This window comes from Chlamydotis macqueenii, chromosome 13, assembly GCF_036417535.1.
Source record: "Chlamydotis macqueenii isolate bChlMac1 chromosome 13, bChlMac1.mat, whole genome shotgun sequence".
In the NCBI taxonomy this organism is placed as follows: Eukaryota; Metazoa; Chordata; class Aves; order Otidiformes; family Otididae; genus Chlamydotis; species Chlamydotis macqueenii.
Window position 1 is genome coordinate 17168121 of NC_141568.1, and position 21663 is coordinate 17189783.

The 21663-nt window shown below is 35.0% G+C and overlaps 2 protein-coding genes across 6 annotated transcripts in view; both read right to left on the bottom strand.

Moving 5' to 3' along the window:
• Positions 1-21663, bottom strand: part of SLC6A2 (solute carrier family 6 member 2) — a 416570-nt gene that overhangs the window by 146069 nt on the left and 248838 nt on the right. The gene's annotated exons all lie outside the window — the stretch shown is intronic.
• The window catches only part of DUS2 (dihydrouridine synthase 2), a 31497-nt gene that overhangs the window by 1494 nt on the left and 8340 nt on the right, over positions 1-21663 (bottom strand). For 3 of the 5 annotated variants that reach the window (XM_086758192.1, XM_086758194.1, XM_086758195.1), the window contains 10 exons: positions 18795-18842; positions 15406-15471; positions 12171-12241; positions 11631-11717; positions 9425-9593; positions 8349-8470; positions 5520-5663; positions 4247-4334; positions 3509-3582; positions 1520-2301 (listed from right to left, as the gene is read on the bottom strand). In XM_086758192.1, coding sequence (XP_086614318.1) covers positions 2064-2301; positions 3509-3582; positions 4247-4334; positions 5520-5663; positions 8349-8470; positions 9425-9593; positions 11631-11717; positions 12171-12241; positions 15406-15471; positions 18795-18842 — 1107 coding nt within the window. In that variant the 3' untranslated portion in view covers positions 1520-2063. Of the gene's footprint in view, positions 1-1519; positions 2883-3508; positions 3583-4246; positions 4335-5519; positions 5664-8348; positions 8471-9424; positions 9594-11630; positions 11718-12170; positions 12242-15405; positions 15472-18794; positions 18843-21663 lie in introns of those variants that run through there. The other 2 variants (XM_086758196.1, XM_086758193.1) reach the window with 2 other exon arrangements.

Here is a 21663-nt window from a genome sequence, read left to right on the forward strand (position 1 = left end):
AAGAATCACCAGTATCGTGCTCTTTAAAATGAATGTGACTAAAACACTTCTAGAAAGAGAGCACTGGGCACTGAAGTGATTACTTTAAAATCCATGCAGAGAAGAGAACATGACAACTATCCTATCAGCAGAACTGGCTAGGATTAAGTGAATGATCAAAATAAGATAATATGAGTTGTACATGAGTTGTAATACAGTTACAATGAGTGAAAGCTTGTAACAAAGTCATTAAACCAAAACATTCTGACCTGCACACACACACACAGGTATAAAACTGCAACTTTAGCTCTTTTTGAAACTAATCAAGGATGTCAAACAGGTTATGCTTTCTAGCCATTTCCTACAATTTGCAGCCCGTCTATATTTAGCATTGAATGCTCATTCCAACCCCGTGACTCCTCACACCCACTGCCGCATGCACAGCGGGGCTTGGCTATGGCCATCCATACTTGCAGCACAGACCTCATTAACATACATGGCTACTACAACAAATTAATAGGAGTAATTGTATTAGTGACCACATAATAATGTAAGTCAGGATCTGAAAACATGCACTTCTAAGAAAACAGAAACACACCCCCCAAAACTTTTAGCATCCACTTGATTTAATATAAATACAACACATATACGCCACAGACTAGCATTAATGTAGTATTTGTTTCAGCTCAGAGAGCTGTATGTCCTGTATTATCCAGTTCCCTCCATCAACCAAACCAAGGCACAGACTCTGCAGCATAAGATGACTAGTAAAGCATCCACCTCCGAGGGTATGCGTACAGCCTCTGTTTAGGCCTCTTCAACTACGGTTCCACGTGAATTTTTGACAGCATGCTACAGAAAATCTGCTCAGCTGTTCAATACAAAACCAAATTTTACCCATTCTCAACCGCCACTGGAGTCACCTATCTCACCATAAACACGTGCTTTCAATTGCATTTTAAGTCAATTGCTGGAAGGAAAGAATGTGAGAAGTCTACATAGCCTACACTTCACTAAGGAGGCAGAAAGGATGCATGTTCACGTCACACAACAAAATATCAGGAAAAAAAAGCCCCATAAAAGGTACAAATACTGTTATGAAGGCTCCTATATTGAATAATACTCTCTTTTCTGAAAGACATCTGTATCAGCAGTGGCAGACTTTCTCCCGAGTGGGGGGGGGGGGGGGGGGTTGCTTTTCTATGAGCAAAGACAGAAGTTACATGCTCCCCATGGCTGGCTTCTCTATAAATTGGTCCCAATCCACTGTAATTTCCACCAACCCATAGTAATTGCAGCTATACAAGCCCACACTGTATTTAAGCATTACCACCCATAACAATTGGGATTTATCCAAATATTCTGTTTTCATCTTAGACAGACAATGATGACAAGAGACGAAGCTAGATTCTTCTTAGTGGCAGGGCAAGAGACAATGGGCACAAATTGAAATACAGGATATTCTACATCGACACAAGAGGAAAAAAACCCCACACTCTTTTATTTACAAGGTAGTAGAAATTATGAAAGGAGACCGCTATTTTTATGCTTAGTGTTATAATTTCTAAGTCCTTCTCTCCGCAAAAAAACTTTTTCTTGATATATGATGGGTGTAAATAAAGCTTGCAAGACATGCATAAAGCTTATTTGACAAAACTATGTCTACTTGGCTACTAATATTTTCCTACATGAATTTTTTCTGATTAACTACATAGTTCCATAATGAATCCATCTTCTTATGGATTATGTATTCATACATCTTACCAGCACACCATAGAGTTCTTAAAAATAAAAAAGAAGTAATAAAAACAGTGACAAAATTGCTTTGAAAAATATCTGATATTTTAAAAAGTTTATTATTTGGGATAATATTCTCAATGTTCTTTAAAATCAAGTTGCTAATTCATCCTGTCTGAAAGGCACCATAGGGACAGTGAGTGGTGAACAAGTAAACATCTCGCTGGCATTTGTCACAACTGGGGAATTTATCCGTCTCCAAGAGAACCCAAATTAAATGTGAACAGCAAGATATACAAACAGGAGCTAATTTGTAGCTGCATGGGCCTGAAACCTCTGATTCCATGCTATCGTGGCATCTTAGGCACATTCATATCAGAATTTTCTTCAATAAAATTAGCTTTTTTATGGGAAGGTTCAACAAGATCTTCTCCGTGTTCTCTGTTATTCAAGCGCTCCTGGTCTTCTCTCTTGCGTTTGTTAATCAGGTGATTTTCTCCCTCACACAACTTTCCCTCTGGGACACCCAATGTTCTCAGACACACAATAGCTGCAGCCTGTTCTGCTAGTTTCTTTGATTTGTCCCTGAAGAGCAAGCAGACAGAGCACAGGTAAAAGCAGAAACTGGTCTCTCCACTCCCAAAAGATAATCCATTTCCTGTCTCTAATGCAACATCATGAAATAAACAGCACTTGTAGTGATCTCACAGTAGAAGAATAAAATAGGTCAGTTCCAGAAATTATTTGAATCTTGCTAGGTGTCAATGTTGATGCATCACTCCTGATGTAATATTCCTAGAAAATCTGTTTCTACCAGGTCTTGTGTCTCAAACACTCTTCATTTCAAACGTATGAAGTCAACTGTGTTTGGCCCAAGTGGTTGCAATCCTCAGAAAGTTAACTTTTACAAACATGATCACTAAACAAAACTGAGTGTTGAAGGATCACTTTTTTGAAAGACACTCCAGCCCAAATATAATCTCTGGTAGGTTTACAAGTTCATTGACGCTGACAAAAGCAGGAACTGTTCCATAGTAATAAAAATTCTGTCACTTCCAAGAGGGACTTCAGATTACACATTTGTGAAATTAAATATTTGAAAATATTTTCTTCTAAAAGTTTCATATCATCTAAGCTTAGCTTCCTAAGGTCTCTGAACAGGAATGCTGCAAACACCAGTAATCATTGTGCACATCTGTCCTCTTTAAAATGTTTGATTCTAAGCTCCAGCTTTGCAGTTAAATCAAACTCTACTTAGGTACAAATACCTGAAGTCAACTCCAGCATTAAAAGATGATTGTATAAAATAATGTCATGAAACTTTACAGCAGCCTTGGAGACAAGTGTTGATTAACTGTGATCTCTGAGAAGTCATTAAACTGTCCTCTGCTTCACTCTTAACCCTGACTTGTCATTTGAGAACAGATCTGCTGTAACGGCTGAATACCTCCTCCAACATTCCCCTCTCCCTCCCTTGGTCGGTTGCTGAACTCTTCACAGACACAACTGAAACTGGGTCATCTAATTTCTTCCCCTTCCAATACAATTTGTGCACTAATGTACTACATTAATTAAAATCTGTAACAGTTTATTTTAATATGCTAAAGCTTACTTCCTCTCAGTTCTCAAAAATTTTTAATCCTTCCTCCCTCCCAGAGACAGTTTTAAAAGGTAGCTTTTAGTTGACTCATATTAAACTAGAATAAACTGGAGTACCCTTTCATTGCAAGTTTTAAGCAACATTTCAGAAACAATTACAATATAGCTGCAAAAAACATTAAGCATAGCTTACCACAGAGTTGATCTGTATTTCTGCTCAGCTACCTTCACTACTGAACAGAATAATCTATCCAGTGGTCTTTGAACCTGCAGAAAAAAAGAATTAAAAAGGAAGAGGGTGTCAAAACCAGTCATATTATTTACAGAACAAAACAATGTCAAAGTTCCCTGTTATTCTTTTCTTTACACCACAATCAAGTAACATCTTTAAAATTACTGCAATTCATACCACAAATTTAATCTTTCTTATTTAAAATTAAAAAAAAATAAGAAGAAATTGTCCAAACTGCAAATATTTTTTGCTTTACAAAAAAAATAATCAAATAATGTCCCCATCTAACCAAGCAGTTCCTCCTGTCCAGTATGGTTCCTACCTATAACAGTGTGCAACAACAGAAGAAACATTCTGAATCCAAATTCTTTACTTCACAGAAGTATCAGTCAGTCAGTCATGGACTCCTATGTAATGACGTGTAGTTACAGCAACTTTTTTTCACACACTAATCAAAATCAGACTGGAGGTCTGACTTCTAAATGTTTATTTTCTAATAAAATAAGCTATTTTCACACATTTTTATTTTCTAGTAAAATAAGCTATTATCATACATGTGTATTACCATTTTTGAAGCTGCTTATTCAATTGCCGTGCCACACTGCAAAGCAGAATGTCTTACTACCTTGAGCCCTAAAACACTCCGTTTCATAGAAAAGGCAGAGGAAGAGATTTGAAAAGATTTCTTCACTGACTCACTGTTTCATAAACAGGCTGAGGATGCTTTTCTTTTCTACACCATTCCAGAAGATACATTTTTGGAGTAATCTGTGGTGGATATTCTCGCCTAGACAGAAAAATTTGTGGTCAACAACTGTGCACAGAGTTCTATTTTAAAACAGGTAGTGCTGCTTATCATATTACTTCTACTAGTTATTCTTCGCGGTTTAATTTTACAGCTCAAATTATGAGAGAACTGCTGCTTGCCTATTAGATAATTCAAGGAATATACCCGACATAGCATCTAAAATAAAATCTAAACTTTTCTTTTAATTCTTCCCAAACATTCTTCTCCTGTAATAATACAACTAGAGAAAAGATACTTACCAGAAAGGAGATTCTGACTAAATACATGACACAGACTAGAGGTACAGTTTGGCACTGCTTATTATAAGCAACAATATAAGATTAAACACTAGAAGAAAGAAAAGAAGCTCCTTCTGTTATCAAATACAAACAAGAGTAGGAAAGATAGGCATTGATTCAGATACTGACATGGAATTACAGCCCCTTGTACTTGGTAGAAAAAAAAAGAAATACTGCAAAACCCTTGTATTCAGTCCTCTGGGAGTCAGGTAACATATCCTGTAAATATTAAAGCATTATGACTGGATTTGAGGAGCATCTTCTACCACATTCTTCTTGAGGTGTTTGATAGACTTAATAGCAAAACCAGCAAAAATAGCAAACACGGGTATAATGTGGAAAGCTACCATAGGCTTCACAGATTATAATCAAAGGTTACTTAAAATAACATTGTACATAACTCCGTAAGTGTTTTTCAAGGAACACCTTATGATGGAACACGTGCAGAACACACGTGCAGATGAGCACACATTATCTGCTTAGAAAAGAGTATGATAAAATTTGTGCAGGACCTTTTCTAGAAAAGTATTGTATTTTAGTTAAATTGCACTAAAAATAACTGAACTCCATATCTTTGTATATTCACATGCTTTTAAGTATAGATGTTTGAATTTTTTTTTTAAATCACTCACCCCCTTTGATAAGTTAACTGAGAGAACTAAGCAGTCTTAGGAAGCTTGGAACATCTTACAACACCACCCAAATAGCACAGGAAGAGTGATGATGCTAGTGACTATGTAATGATGTACACAAATTGTTTCATAAAAACTCACTCAATAAGTGCTGCTATGCAAATTGTTCTTTCCAAAAAAACCTCTAAGGCACTGTCAAATTCAGTTTTTATTTACAGATGCAAGATAGTAAAAATCTTAATTTGCTTGCTTACTTGTCAAATCTAACAGCCATTTTTATTACACCTGGATCTTCCATTTCGTCATCTTCATCTTGAGTCTCAGTTTCTAAAGATGTTTTTTTTGCTTCGAAAATAGTTGTTGTTTCTTCATAGAAGTCAGCCATTTCAAAGGCTTCACTAGTCAAACAGAATTCCTTTGTATTAGAGATCAGCTTATAATTTTTTGTATCACATTATGATAGAGAAAAGTAAGTATAGAAATCAGTTGTGTTTAAATAGAGTATATATGTATAGAGAATCACATGAAAGTGTGGCTATATTCTGCACAGTGACATTATATTGTTTCTCCTTCAATTCTCCTTCAATCAGATGCTGTTGAAATACAAGTGGAAAAAGAATGTTCTCATTTCCAGCACTATATATTCGATTTGCAGCCTGGAAGTCCAGGCAGAATCTATTAGAAATACAAATCTTGCCATGTTCAAATTATTAGCTCAATTAATAACTGTGTATGAATCAAGCAAAGAATGTCTCTGAGTGCTTCCTGGTACATCAGCTCCACAAGGGTAATATGAGCAAAAGCAGGAAATAAATTCTTCTTCTAATTTTAGTATTTAAAAATTCTATAAGCAATAAACACTATAACATCCAAGTACCTCGAAATCTCAGATTTTCTGACTTCAGGGCATTATTCACAAGCCCCAGTACAAAGGACGAAGGAACTAGGATTTAGGTCAAAGGCAAGAGCCTCAAATCCTTTTCAATTTCAGATCCATGGCAGTCTGCATCTATTTTGAAAAACTGAGACTATTCATTTTCTGCAGATAACAACAATAAAACCTGCAGCATAAGAAAACTTTTACATTCTGACTGTTGTGAGAATGAATGCTTATTGCTATTCACTGACAAAATGAATTCTGGCAACAAAGCCACCTCCAGTGCTTTCATTGGAAAAGCAAATGAAGCTGAATAATGTTAACGGATGCTTCTAAGAAAAGACGACTTATTATGTGCTGTTATGTAAATTTTTTTGTCTGAAATGCAGCAGTTGTTTTCTCACATTCAGTACAGAGGTTAAAACCTCGAATGGCTGCAGCATGCCAACACCACCAGGAGGCAGCAGTATTAAGCAACATTTTTGTCTGCAGATGTGTGGACGCATTTAAATTACCTGAACGTTCTTCAGTTATCTGGACGCTCTTTTTAGTAGGCTTTTTACAACAGTGGTTAGAAGACTGAGTCTGCTGACAGCAAGCAGTTTTATAGCTTTTCAAGTGGCTCGCTCTCTGTCCCTGTCTCATGCACATACACACTGCTTAAGCCAATTTTGACATTTATATTCTATCACACATACAAAAACTGATTATGTTCAATTTTTGAAGCCCCTAAAGAATTGTTAGGCATAGCACATAAACCCAGAAGTTTTACACTAGATCTCTATCCAGTATTTATGTGTATAAACTACGACTGTTCTAATTACCTATTCAAAGGCTTGACTCTTGCTCTACAATTTCTTTTTTTTACATACTACGCATTACTATTCATTCAGTAGAGAATACCACTACCCTTTTAGTTAAGATTTATTTGAAATTGAAAAAATTGTTTCAGTTTCATTCTATACTATATCTCTTCTAACCAAACTGGAAAGCTATAAGCAAAATAGATAGTAAGTTACTATACTAAAAATTGTTCAACTATTTATACCGCAAAAGCAGAAAGTAACTTGCAAAGTGTAAATGTTGTTCATGGATTCCACTGCTCCTTTATGATTAATGAAGGCCAGCTCCTTTTATATATATAAAATACAAATTCCCTTCATTGCACTGTAATGTAATAATTGTGGACAGCAGTGGTTATAGAGAGCCAAAATTTGTGAATTGTAATAAACTGGCAAAAGGATTGCAGGCATTTCCATTCATTTTGAATGTGAACAGAATGCTGATCAGAGGTTGCTAGTAATTCCATTTGTGAAACATTTCAAGCTTCCAACACTTCTAACCATTTTCATACATGTAAGATAAAGAGTTTCAGACTGTTTATTTTATAAAAGCCAAGAGACTCTCTTCGCCTCCATTCCACCAGAAGGATAATTATAGCACACAATGTGGATATGACACATGCAAGCTCAGACCTTTATTTTTGGCATGGATCCAAACCTGAATTCCCCTCCATTCTGTGTGAATTCTTTAATTACATGTCTACTTTATGGTTTCTGTTAAACTCTTCCTTCTTCTTTTTCTGTCTCCCGCTTTGAGAAATTTCATCCAGACTGTTTCAGATGTCCAGGATGAAAAGATTCATTAAAGCAACTGTATTTCGTCAAAAAGGCTGTAATTGTTCATTAGGATATTTCCGGTATGAAAAGCAACACAAAATAAATTGATCTAAGTATCATATAGGTGACCTTCATACATTGTTTTGAGTTTATCTCTAAGTGTTCATTTAAAGCAAACATCTTGTCATAAAAATTCCAGTAACATTAAAAACCCCACATGCAAAAGTGAGAGTTAAAATAAATATCTATCTCTGGAAGAAGACAAGCTCCACACTATTAATCTCCAGACTATGACTACAGAATGTTGAAACTTTTCTTAAACCAGTTAATGCAAATATTGGATAAATGCCTGTCACTTTGTGAAGCACCACTGAAATTAGTACGTTGAATACATAGACAGCTTTAGAGTTAAAGCTTTAACATCTGAGCATGGAGGAAATCTGGAAAACTTTACTGTATTATTCCACATCTCACTAACTGGATTATTATTATTATTTTTTAATTTATTCTGAAGGTATGAAATCCCACGCAGTACTGCAGACAGTCTGACAGAGAGCACAATTCCTATTTTTGAAGTATATGCTTACCAGATCTCTTGCGTGGACTGCGCAGCATGCAGCTTCTTACCCTGAGTAGTTTCCAACTGTTCTCTTAACATCTGACACAAACAATATTTTGTGTTGGTATAGTGATTATCATATCTCACTGCCTGAAGGAGAAAGACAAAGTATATAAAAACACACCAAACAAATTTATCTTATATAATGCTCACTTCTCTTGATGAATTTCAAAATCGTTTTTGAAAGGCAAACCACAATGTACAGTTTCTTCAATAACATATTCAAGGCCACTCATGAATGTGAGTATAATCTTATTATTTTGGCATGTTTTCGTGAACAGAAGTTCAACTTATTCACATACTTAAGAAGAAAGAGTTGACCAGTTTGCATACTTTTGACTAGCAATGCAGTGATATTTTACTAAGTAACTAGTTAATCGCAGTTCAGATTTAAAAAAAAAAAATTGAATTTATCACATGATCGAAGCCATAGATTTCTGATTAATTTCCTAATATGCCATTAACATTGTGTATTTTTATAACAGATATTACAGATGAGTCGGCTAATGGAGCTGTAGTACTACAATACAGCATTACTTTATTGGCAAATCATTCCCTTTGCTTCCCTGCTGTTAAAAATTCTTGACAGTATTTGTGAAAAGCAATTAATTTCTAAAAATTAATCTAGCAGCAACTGAGAATTTAATACTTCTTCACTTCTCTGTTCAATGTTATTTGCACAACTGTAACATGAAGAGAGTCACCCTACATATGACTAGCTTTTCAAATTCCTAGACATTTTTAGATAGCCTTGTAAGCCTCATAAATATTCCCAAGAAACTAGGGCTAAAGAGCATGATATGTAAGAAAAGAACTATCAGGAAAAACTGTTTTCTGAATACAGATTTCTGAAAATTTTTTTCTAAACAAAACAAAACAGAGAAAGCAGTAGTTGATTTGCAAGACTTAGGTCTTAAGCAGTATGTTAAAATATCCCCAGGGCCTAAGTCTTTGAAATTAAGAGGAGTTAAGATATTGGGGTAAGACTTGGATTAACAATTCCAAACCATCTTAACTACACGTAAGATCTTCCAAAAAACATACATATTTGATGTAATCTTGCATGACTTCCTTCAAGGGGAGAAGACCCTCTTTTCTGAAGATAGATGGGTTCCACATGGCAGCACGAGCTATCATTACTGATGAGGCAGCTGTTGCTTTCTGGAAACTCTCAATGTCCGTGTATTCTTTGATGAAGTCATGAGATCCTCCACTAGAAATTAACATCACTGTTATAATCATGAAAGTTTGATTTATTATCACTTGTACTTTTAACACAGCCTTGTATTTTCAGTGTGACATTACATTATTAATGGCAGCAGAGTCTATTTAGGATATTACCTGAAATCTATGATAACAAATGGGTCCGAGACATATGGAGAATAATTACAAGTAGTGCTTCTGGATGGATCACAAAGCACTGTAAAGTTAAAAGAAGGTTGCCCTGCTCCTATTGCACTGCCTCTGCTTTCAAATCAGCAAATCACACATATTAGTAAGCAAAAAGAATACTTAAAAAACTCTTTATTTCTCTTCAAGTTTCCCCTTCACAACAACTTTCAAATGTAAAACAAAAGATGCACTTTTTAACTATAAAGTAAGAGTAGGATCTTTATCCCTTCAAAAGTGAAAACACTGTCAAATTCAAAATAAAAACTAGAGAATGATAAATTACTTTAAAACCAGACATTTCTATTGTGAAGACAGCACAGGCAAGTTTCCTGCACTTACGAAAGATCATTCCATAAAAACAGTACTCTTCTAGAAATCATAGCATCAACCAAAGTTTTCTTGCATATTTTTTTAGCGCCAGTCTACTTCCTTTAATCATTCCTGTTTATTTCCTGACCAAACTTGAGATACAAGTGGTTAAAATTCTGAAAAAACTAGCCAAGTAAGTTACAGCAGGGATCAAGTATCATGGATCAAATAGATTTAATAAGCAGGCCTCCACATTGCACATTTACATTTCTTCAGAGAGGGAAAAGTTTCATTTAGTGGATTTAAAACAAAGACCGTATTCTTTTCAGAGAAATCATTTAAAAAAAAAAAAAAAAACCAAAAAAAGATAGTTAAGCTTAGTTTAGCATGTTGGGACACTTGCAAAGAAATAAATTGATATAGGGATTAATTAGAAGCAATTTTTCAACAATAAACCTCTGGTATTTTTGTATCTTAATTGCACACTTCTACACCATAGAAATTAGTCATACAGAGCTGACATTTCTGTGACATGCATAAAGTCTAAGAAAAATTGTTAGTCTCATCTTTTACCTGGGCAAACAAAGGATTCATGGCAATGCATAACGTGAATTTTGCTTGTTTTAATTCCATAGTATTTTAAAAATTATTCCAAAAATTAGAAAGGGGATGAACCACTGAAAAGTGGATCAAAGATTATCCACATGGAATTTTGTCCAGTACAGAACCAGGTCTTCTAACAGCAAAACCTGTTACTTTCAATATATTTTCTACATAGAAACATGAACAGGAAAACAGTTCAACAATTCTCAAATTCCTGATCCAAGTATATGGTTTGCACAGATGCAGCTTCTCCATGAAAACCGAAGATTAATGAAAAAAAGAACTTAATTTAAGGACACTGCTTCTCTGGCCACGGATATTCTACTGCCACAGACAGAGTAGATACAATTCAGGACAGTTTCATACTTTCCATTACCTCTGCTTCCAAAATTGCTCTTAAAACTTATCAGTTTGTAGCTAAACCTTTCTACAACTGAGGTCCTTATTTTACTATCACAGCGTAACTGAAGGACCTATCAATACAAGCAGACATTCAGTGGGATCATGTCCATATGTCTGGAGTCTAAGGAGGTCTTAGGGAGAATGTGAAGCCACAGAACATAACACGGTTTTTGAGTAGTGGGACAGGTATCTCTAGTGTGCAAGTGTCCACGATATACAGTGGTAGGATTATAACCAGTCCCTGCACAGGGCTCAAAAGCACACAGAATTCAATCGCTGGATGCAATCAGAAACAACTTGCATCGGACAGATTGTGACAATAAAAGCAATACTTGAGAAAATCCATGTATTTTTCAAAAACTAAAAACTGCGGTATGGTGATACTTCATACAGCCAACTTCTGTCACTGCTACCACCATTCAGACTTGATCTTTGGTAACAGCTAACATTGTATTTGCCCTGTGTGAAGGATTTTTTTACTGTTCTTGCAAATCTTAAGTTAGACACAGGCATCTTGCAACAAGAAGTAATTAGTCCAACTTACTTTGCTATTACTGGAATGGAAACCGCTTCAGATATGGCTCTGATCACGTCACAATGGACAGGGTGCTGAGGCCTCTCCTCCTTCTTCCTTCCCAACAAAAATAAAAAGACAAGAGCAAAGATTTCCTATAGAACTTGTAGATAGCTGAATCACAACAGACATGACTATTGGGACACTTATTTCTGATTATTTACTTTATATATTTGATGTAATTTTTTTTTTCAACACAAGATAGTTATTTCATATCAAATACATTTTAAAACATTGTTACTGTAATTCCACATCCAGATAAGGATAATTTTTTAGATACAGAGTACGAAAGATAATTTTAGCTTTATTTGGTCTGAGACAAAAATTTTAGAAAAATAGCAGAAAGTGATTTAATTCCCTAATTACTGGCCTGATTTTCCACAATATACATTCAGTTAACAGCTGAAATCAGGACCACATATTACATGTGGAGTACACTCTAGTCATATGTTACCGTGCTACATTCACCAAACTAAAATTCTAAGTCTCTCTTGCCTAAAATCAATTTACCTTCCATGGACTGCAATGGCAGCAATACCAGTTTTTTCTATTCTCTTTACCAGATTCACAGTGTCCTCAACCTGAGGATGAGACAGAATGACATTATTTTAGTTCAAAGAAAAATTAATAACTATTATGTAATTATTGTACAAACAAGTGTTGGAAGTCTTTTCTTTCACCGAGAAGCACGTTTCCTCTGTTTCAACAGTAACTCCCAAGATGCATAACCATTTAATATATACTTCAATTAAAAACTATACATGGCAAAAATAAGTATAGATTTTCAATACTTCCTTGAAACTATAGATTGAAAACTTTCTCAAACCTGGCAACACAATATTCTGTAGCAGGAGAATATTTTCCAATAGGTTTTTAGACTGTTGTTTGAAAATTATACAAAACATTTGATTAGCAAGTCCTCCCTAACGACTACTCTGTAATTGAATTAAAATGCATCTTAATAAAAGCATGCTTTCTGAAATCAATGTAACATGCAATCACACATCTATAAATATTCCTCTCAGATGTGTCTTAAAAAAGTTTAGTAGTACCTAAAAATTCTAATGTTATTCATACATGACCAGAGAATCAAATACAGGGGAAAGAGGAAGCTCCCGGTATAGCTTCAAAGAGGTAGGAAGACAGAAAGAAATTTGTCACACTGCTGGATTAGCCAGTCTTAAACAGCTTTGGGGACAGCGAGAATTAAAAAAAAAAAAATAAAAAAAAAAAGATAAGGCAAATTTTCTTTTCAACAGCTGAAAATTATTTGTGGCTCATCACAAAAATAGCACATTCAGTCTTTGAAAAACACAACATCTACAAAGAACTACTGATTCTTTTCACACAGGCTTCATTTGTTCACTTTATCATTTTAAGTGCACATGTAAATTACTTTTGAACAACAGCTACGCAGTTACAGTTCATCTATATACAGAAATGTCTATCCAGGTCATATGCAACCACAGTATCAAGGCAGGTAATTAAATACACATTTGCAAAATAATCAGTCATTAAAAGAGAAGGCACGTTATCTCTTGGAGGTTTAAAAATATGTACGAAATCCACTAAGGAAAATACATCAGCTGCAAAAACAGAAAAAAGAATCTATGTATTTTCACTACATGCTTAACAGTTAAATTTTAGAAAAATCCTGACAAAAAAAAAATGTAACAGCTTTAGCAATAAAACAGTCATACCACAATTTGTTTGAAATGAATGACTGTACCCAAGAATCTATCTAGAAAAAGTGAACCTCTTTGTATAAGCTAGCAATTTCAGTGCTTCAATCTATCAAAGAGTTTCTATAACAGCTGCTTAAGTTGTTTTTAATTCAGGTATCACCTGTAGTATTTATTGCTGTCATTGCACATACAGTAAATCAGAAGTAATGCAAAATTTCCTTGCAGTGTAAAATATAAGTAGTTTAGAGAGTACAGGCAGCTTCTTCTGTAAACACAATTTCATTAGTGAAATCTTCATTGTTAACATGAATGTTGAAGATGGAGAAGTAGCATTAGGGCTTGGTCTTCTCCCCTTGACGTTTCAACTTCAAGCAGACCATGAAGATATCCAAAGTTCATCACACTGTGCCTACGTACACGACATTACTCTCAGTCAATTCCACATTTGGCAGTTGTTTTCTAAAATAAGAGTGCATTTTTCCTTTTCATTTTCATTTAGTGCTTATCCACCAGTAAAAGCTTTGTGATTAAGTCAGTAGGTTACAATAAAAAGGACTAAAATACTTTTTTAATAGAAGTATCCACATTCAGAGTTCAATGGAATAAGACTATGTGTAGTTATCTAATGTTTAGTATTTTCTTGATTTTTTAAATTTGAAAGGAGAAACAAAGTTTGGCATCTGATGTGAGCAGTCAGAACTAGGTTCCTGGTTGAAAGGTGAAAATCACTGAACAGAAAAAAATGTCTTCTGAAAAATACTGAGAGAGAAAATGCCTGCCACCCTGAATACTGTTAGCCTGGGCACTAGGCCTATGAACCAGAAGCATCCTCAGTTAAGTGCAGCTGGGTACCTAAAAACCAGAGACATCCTGAGAAACCATCAGTAAGTGCAAAAACAAGGAACCACATCAGCAAATTACCATCTGAAAATGTAAAAAATAGTCTGGAAAACGGGGAAAAACATCCTGAGAAAGAAAGAATCTGTACCTGCCGCTTGCTGTTCTAACTACAAGAACATGAAAAGAGTTTGGAAAAAAACCAAAAATTTGTCTGAAATAACAGAAAATAATCTATTGGCTGCCCAGGTGAAAAACAGGAATTAACAGCATCTACTGGCTGCTCGAGGGGTGGTGTCCTACACCCTCTTCTGTCTCCACAACATAAAAATGTCTCAACTTTTATCCGAAACGGAGCTTCTCTGAGAACTCCCTATGCTGCCTCACTTTTCCTTTTCCTAACAGATTGACCTTTCTGCATGAACTTTCTATGAGATCTTGGACTCTTGCCAGGGACACCTGGCTGACTCCAAACTCCAGTACACAGACCATGTTCAGAGTGAGTCTCTTATTTTACTGGTACCCCTCTTAGTCTACTTCTGGAGTTGATTCAGTTTGTCTTCCTACTTCTGGGATGGTTGGGTCCCTTTCTGGAATCACTTTGTCCTTCTGTCTGGGATGGTTTGGCCTCCTTCTGAGATCTTTCCAATGCATTTGATATTCATATTATTACTATGAACATGCATACATATATTTTAAAAAGTAATTTACCAGACTTGCTGTTATATTATTGATAAGTTTGCTTCACTAGTGATAATTTTGTAGCAACTTGTAATAGTATATACCTACTTGGTTGTTGCTGTTATTGATTTTTGCTATAATTGATCGCTGCCATATTAATCATTGCTGTTTTACTCTTGATTATTGCTACTAATAATTTGTAATAGCTTGAGATAGCTACATCTGTATCTTGCTTTATTAATCATAGGTATATTTGCTATGGTGATCTGTAATAAAGTTGAGAAATTTAAAGGACAAAAGCCTCTGTGTCCTTGTGTATCACGGACTCCAACAAAGCCACAAATACGATCTCTGTACACCCGCAGGTCAGATAACCCTTTAGGTCATGATAGCATCCTAAACAGAAATTATAATTCCAAGGGTTATTTCACAGTAACAGGTCTAAAATGCCACTATATTAGAATGTCATATATTTTAATTGATTTCAAAACACACAATTAAACAACAACTAAACATTTTAGCATAATGATTTCTGTTCTTACCGAGGGCAAAATACGGATTTTGCAGGTTACTGGTTTACAAATTCCTTTAACAAGGGTAGTCAGTATCTGGAAAGAGAAGGAAAAAAAAAAAAAAAAAAAGACGACAAAAATGTGATCATAATAGTGACATTAATAAAGCTCTCCTCCTTTCTTTTTTGGAAATACAAAGAAATCAGAACAATGTACCACTAGTTACTGTTCCTCTATAAAGAATCTTACAAGCTAGACAAATGTGCAGTCTGTAATTGAGTATATAATTTTATCCAATATATATTTATATAAACATATTTCCAGTCTAAGTGACTTTTATTTCCACTTCCTTTTTTATTTTAACTGGATTTTTACAGAGCACTTGACGGCTGCTGGAGTTTCAACATTGCTTTTAATATAAGGTGACCAATAAACTCTGATCATGTCAAAATAAAGCGTAAACATTTTTCATTTTCATGAAACTGTTTTCACAGTCATCTTACATGCGAGTTGTGAGTTTCTTATGAAAACTAAGTGTAAGTATTCCCTAAAAAGAGATTTTTTTTAAAGAGAAGAAAGCCTTCAAAATGGAAAATATAGAGAAAAATATTAAGTAACAACATCATTGAATCTTCTAAAAAAAACCCAAAAATTGTAAACAAAATTCCGTGCTTAACACAAAGCACATTTTATTAATTAAAACAAACTCAGAAAAAGCAGACAAATGAGCAGTTCTTAGTTTAACCATTTAAGAACTGAGCTACAGAAAGAATCTTTTCACAGGCTGAAGTCCAACAAACCATACTTAAAAGGGCCACGCAATGGCCTAGTCATGTTTAAATCACTGTATGATTGTGACTGCACGTATGATATGACTGTATGACACAATAAATGGTACCAGAAATCCAATAGCTCTCTAAATAAAAGAGTGGAAACCAGCTGATCCTGACTGTTATTAGAAAAAATACTTGGTTTTCAACTCTTTTTGAGATATTATCATGCATGTCACCCTGAGTACGTCTCTTGTATAGAGTGGCTGGAATTGCAGGTAAATTATTTATTTCTGTTTCATATACTATGAAACTTGAATTTTGTTTAATGTTACTGCACTTATTAGGTTCCCAATACAGAAATGAGCTGTTATAGCCAGCACTCACAAGTTCTTATACTTAGAACAGCTGGCAAGTAATTAGCGTCACCTTGCACTGTCATCTCTCCTCAGTAGTGCTCCCTCAAATAAAACAGTAAGATCCAAGAAAATTATTTAACCCCTCCCTTTAGTATTTTTAATTTGTATTGTTTTGCATACAAGTCAAACTGAAACTACATCATTTTCCAAACATCATCACTACAATATTTTTCTTACAATAGCATCACAGACAAACCTTCTAAGTTTTCAGTGTCAGCCTCATTAAGGATTCCGATGTAAGAACCAAATCCTAAATTTCCTAATCATATGGAAAGCTTGATTTGAAGCTGTAATTTCAGATGGCTTTTACAGGTTATAAGTCTAGTTACCCCTTCGTAGTTGGCTAAGAGTAATTTTCATGCCTGAGATTTTGCTGCCTACTAACATCTTAAATTGAAAAGAACAATTTGAAATTTTTGAACACCAAATTTCCTGCTCTTCTGAAGATCAAAACAAAATGTATTGGTTGTAGAGGGGAAGGGAAGCTGTCAGCAATCCTATTTACAACTGCCTCTCATTCCTATGAGAAATATTTTTGCCAGATTTACTTGTAGCCTGCTAAATATTTCCCTCTCAATTCCCACGCCTAATTTTTTTTTCTTTCAGCCTTCACCACTTTATGCTTCATAAGTTACAATTTAATTCTGGATAGTATCACCCCCCCTTACCTAAATCATGAAACACCATAGAGGCCTCAAGGAATCGGGTTCTGATTCCAATTCTGTTGCCTGTATTGTTAGCCGACTTTCTGCAGATAACACCACTCATCTGATTCTGCTTTCTCTTTTGAAAAACTGACATTGATATCAATCTTCTCTAAAAACTTTTTGAGATCAAGACTGGATCACTTGTAGCTTTGCTTTTCGCAACAGCTAATTAAACAGGTCCAGTCTATTCTATTTAAACTCTTGCTTTGGCACAATTAATAATGATTTCAGTTGCTGAATGGTCAGTTTATACAGCTTGGCTAACACTGTAGTTCTTGACACCAAGAGATTCTTACATTCAGCAAAAGGCTAACACTCCCTCACAGTTATAACTTTGATGATGTGCCCTTCTAATGGCACGTCCTCAGAGAATGAAATGAGTAACACAGAACAATCTGTTTTCATGTCAGAGCTTACAAAGAAGAGTAAATAAGCAAAGAATCAGCTTGTTGAAACTGTAGAAGCCCTACTAGCCTACAAAGCTGAATGGTGTTATTAGATTAAGAGGAAGGACTTATAAAAGAAAGACTGACTCAACATCCATTTTAGACAGAAGGAAAAGGCATGAACTGCAAGGATTGGAAAGAGACTGGCTATCATTCAGAAAGAGAGTCATGCAGATGAGTGAAGAGAGTCTAGTCTCTCCAAAAGACTGACCAACATCAAAGAACCCTTAAACGAAAACACACTCAAAAGCCAGATGGAAAAAGACAGAGCAATGCTTTTGGTAGTTTTCTTTGGTCCAGATTTGCATACTTTTGCTAGTACAAGAAATAAAGATTAACTACCTTGAAACATTTGCCTCTGTATACCATGATTCAGTTCTCACTGAGAGGTGAATTGTTAGCTAGAATTGCCCTCAGGGACTCTGAAGGAACAAAAAGCTAAGGGGAAGCAAGATAAAGCTCACAGTCAACTAATCTGAACTGTGAAGAATAAGATCTTTAAACAGAAAGAAAACAAAACAACTATATGCTACAAACATTCTTGAAAACCCAGAGCAATGTCTGGCCTCTGTTTAATCTCAGGAAGCTTAGAAGTCCTTAGGGGGGAAAAAAAAATATATATCTATAAAAAATATGTTTACATGTATTACATATCTAGCTATATTATATAGACATAGATGTATATATATATACACATATCTCCTTCATAGAGAGGTTCATACAGGGTTTTATATACATAGAAAAGAATATGTATGACCCTTTTTTATACTGGTTCACATAGGGTTTTATATAGATTTACATACACATGCATGTAAAACTCCTCTCTGTGCAAATATGGCACCATATTGTGAAAGGTTTAAAACTGAAAAGGAAGAAAGTAGCAATTTTATAGTCCAGACAATGACAAGGAGAACTAAATGAGGATTATTTATTCATAACCTCAATTTCAGTATTCAAAACTGATTACTCCACTCTAGCTTTTACAAATTTGTCTTCTATGCATTCATTCCTGTTTCCAGGAGAGCACAGTACACAATACTTTCCAAGGCAGCTCAAAACCTACAAGGTAATACTTACAGACTCTATTTTGTCAGGATCAGATAACAGTGCTGCTCCCATACCTCCCTAGGAAAACATACAGAAACTGTTACACACTTAGCAAAGACATTTATCAACTCAATTATTTTGCCCAATAGCAGACCACAGCAAAAGCACAATGCTATACTAAGAAGGAAAAAAAAAAAAAAAAGAAAAAAAAGGAAAAAAAAAGAGAGAGAGAGAGAAAACTGCAAAATATAACTGCAGGAGCCTTAGTGAACACTTTGGTGAAACACATTTCCTAGAACTGTATTAGAATAATTAAGCAGTAATTCAGGGCACCAACTTGCTCCCATTACTTTATGGAGCACACAGGATTTCAAAAAGCCATTTTTAGCAACTGTACTCATCCAGCTTCTACTCATTGACAGCTGAACAGATTTATGGTTTTAATATTATACACCATATTTGAGAGGTCTTGATGTCAGCAATTTCTGTCCACACACTACACTTAGACAAACAGGCTAAGACAAATTAACTGGCTGTATTGAACACAAATGATGAACACTTCAACAATGTAGTATTTTAGCTGCTCTTTCTGCACTACCTTATCTGCATACACAGGTCTAGAGCCTAACAGGCAGACACCAGAAATAAGTTCAAAATTCTACTAACTTGTTTGACCCAAAATTACTGTCAGAGAATAACCAGCCACCAGCATTTGAATTTTTGATTTTTCGTCCTAGTACATGGTGGACGTTTTGGTGTTTTCTTCTTAATTATAATTCTGTGGATGGATAAAATAATCTTCCATGTAATTAGTTATAATCCAGAAGAAAGTAAGAAAAGCTAAAGAAAACATTACTGGAAATACCATTAGATAACTATGAATTTAATGACATGTCCTCAACATGACTACAGTTCCTTAGCAATAGCGCTTCATCTCAAAAACCATCTGGCAGAAAAACATAGGAACCACAGAAAAAAACCCAGAATCTAAATACATAAATAAAAAGGCTGCAGAATAGGCTGGGAATTAAAATTCGAGTTTAAAACAATGTGAATTTTTTTTTTTCACCATACCTCACCTACCTTGTCATTTTCCTAAGTTATCTTTGAAACAAAAAAGTCAATGGGACTAAACCAGAAAAACCCTAGGAAAGTATGTGGGTAAAACTATTCACAAGTTAGATGGAATACATTAGAAGAATTTAAATAATTATTCTTCAAAGTGCAAGTCAACCTACAAAACTAAAAAGCAGTGAAACAGAAAATGCCCCTATAAACTGATCTATTCTATGCCTTTCTTGCACTATTGCCTAGTACTTTCACCCTTGACCATGGTGAGATCCAGGCTGAAACACCATGAATGCCTAAAGTGAAGATACTAGACACCAGAAAGGTGTCCAGCATTCTTACACATCTCATGTGCTCCAAAGGAAATGCAATCTTTGTGATGGAAAAACATCAGCCCTCTCTTACATGTGGTCTAAAATAAATTATTTTCAAGTAGTTTTATCAGAATACATGTTCCAATATTTTCTCTTGGTTGAAAAACTGAGAAAGGAGCACGATACACTCATGCGGAGTAGGGTTTGTACAAAGTCATGGCATTAAACAAGGTATGGGTATGTTCAGGTATGTTCCTCATTTTAACAGCATCACTTTCATGCACCAGATATCTCATTTCAACTGGTTATGTATTTATGCATTGGATACAACAAACTGCCACAGAATTTTATTTTTTCCTACTGTGAAAGGGGAGAGGGGAAAAAAAATAGTTTTACTTGGTCCACATGCAATTTGGTTTGACAACAGAAAATATGTAAGCTCTATAAAAGCTTAAGCTGATACTAGGAACTAGGGCAGATCTCAAGTTACCATTTACATTTGTACTCTTGCTTTAGTAAAAGGCCAATAAAAAGCTTCCAGATGTAAAGATGGGTAACACAGAATCGGGAAGTGAAAGTACTACCTATGTGGGTATACTGTTTTTTTTTGTTTAAAGGATGAAGCATCACAGCTTCACATGACAGAGAACTTGCTCCAAGTGCTAATAATGCCAATACTACAAAGACTAGAGGACAAAGTTTAAATGCACCAGCCAGGCTTCTTCCCTGGAATGAAGTTTGTCTTCTAAGCTGAAGCTCTTTTTATTTGACAATAAGTGCAAAATTTCTCTTATCTATTCTGCATGAACATCTGACACGAAAATGGAGCTCCATAGTCTAATTTATCGATACTTTATCTATACACTAACTTGCTTAACAGTGCGAACAACCAGTTTGACTACTCTGTTTCAGCCAGAAATAATAGAGGACTAATTTAGTATTGTACGTGCATACCTAAAAAAATCTGGTTTTAACTGATCCATCCTCCTCCCACTTAAAACTGACCAACAATGGAATTCAGCACTGCTAAGTTACAAATGGTTACTTGCTTAGATGATAAACTGTGATTCCTATTTTTTTTAACGCTAAGTAGAACATATTTCACTCACCCAACAAATTAGTGACCTCAGGAAAACAAAAAACCAAAACCTACTTTATCTTATCCTGCCTTACAGAATTTACTTTTAATTGGAACATACAACATAGCCTATCAGAGTATTCAGAATTCTAAATAACTTCAGTGATATCTTTGTACAATGATACAACTTAACAACCTTACTTCATTTTTCTCAATATTCAGCAGTTGTCTTGACAAAAAATGCAATCACCACTTGCTCAGTGGTACACATCCACACTAACCTGAGCTCACAAACTTCATAAGTACTCACCCACTTAAGGATATGGTATGTTTAATTACATGACCAAATCTACTCTTAAATGAGACTTCTGACAGACTATGTTATTTTACTGTATTATGGTCAAGACAACTTCAAGACTCTTGTTTACTGCAAAAAAAC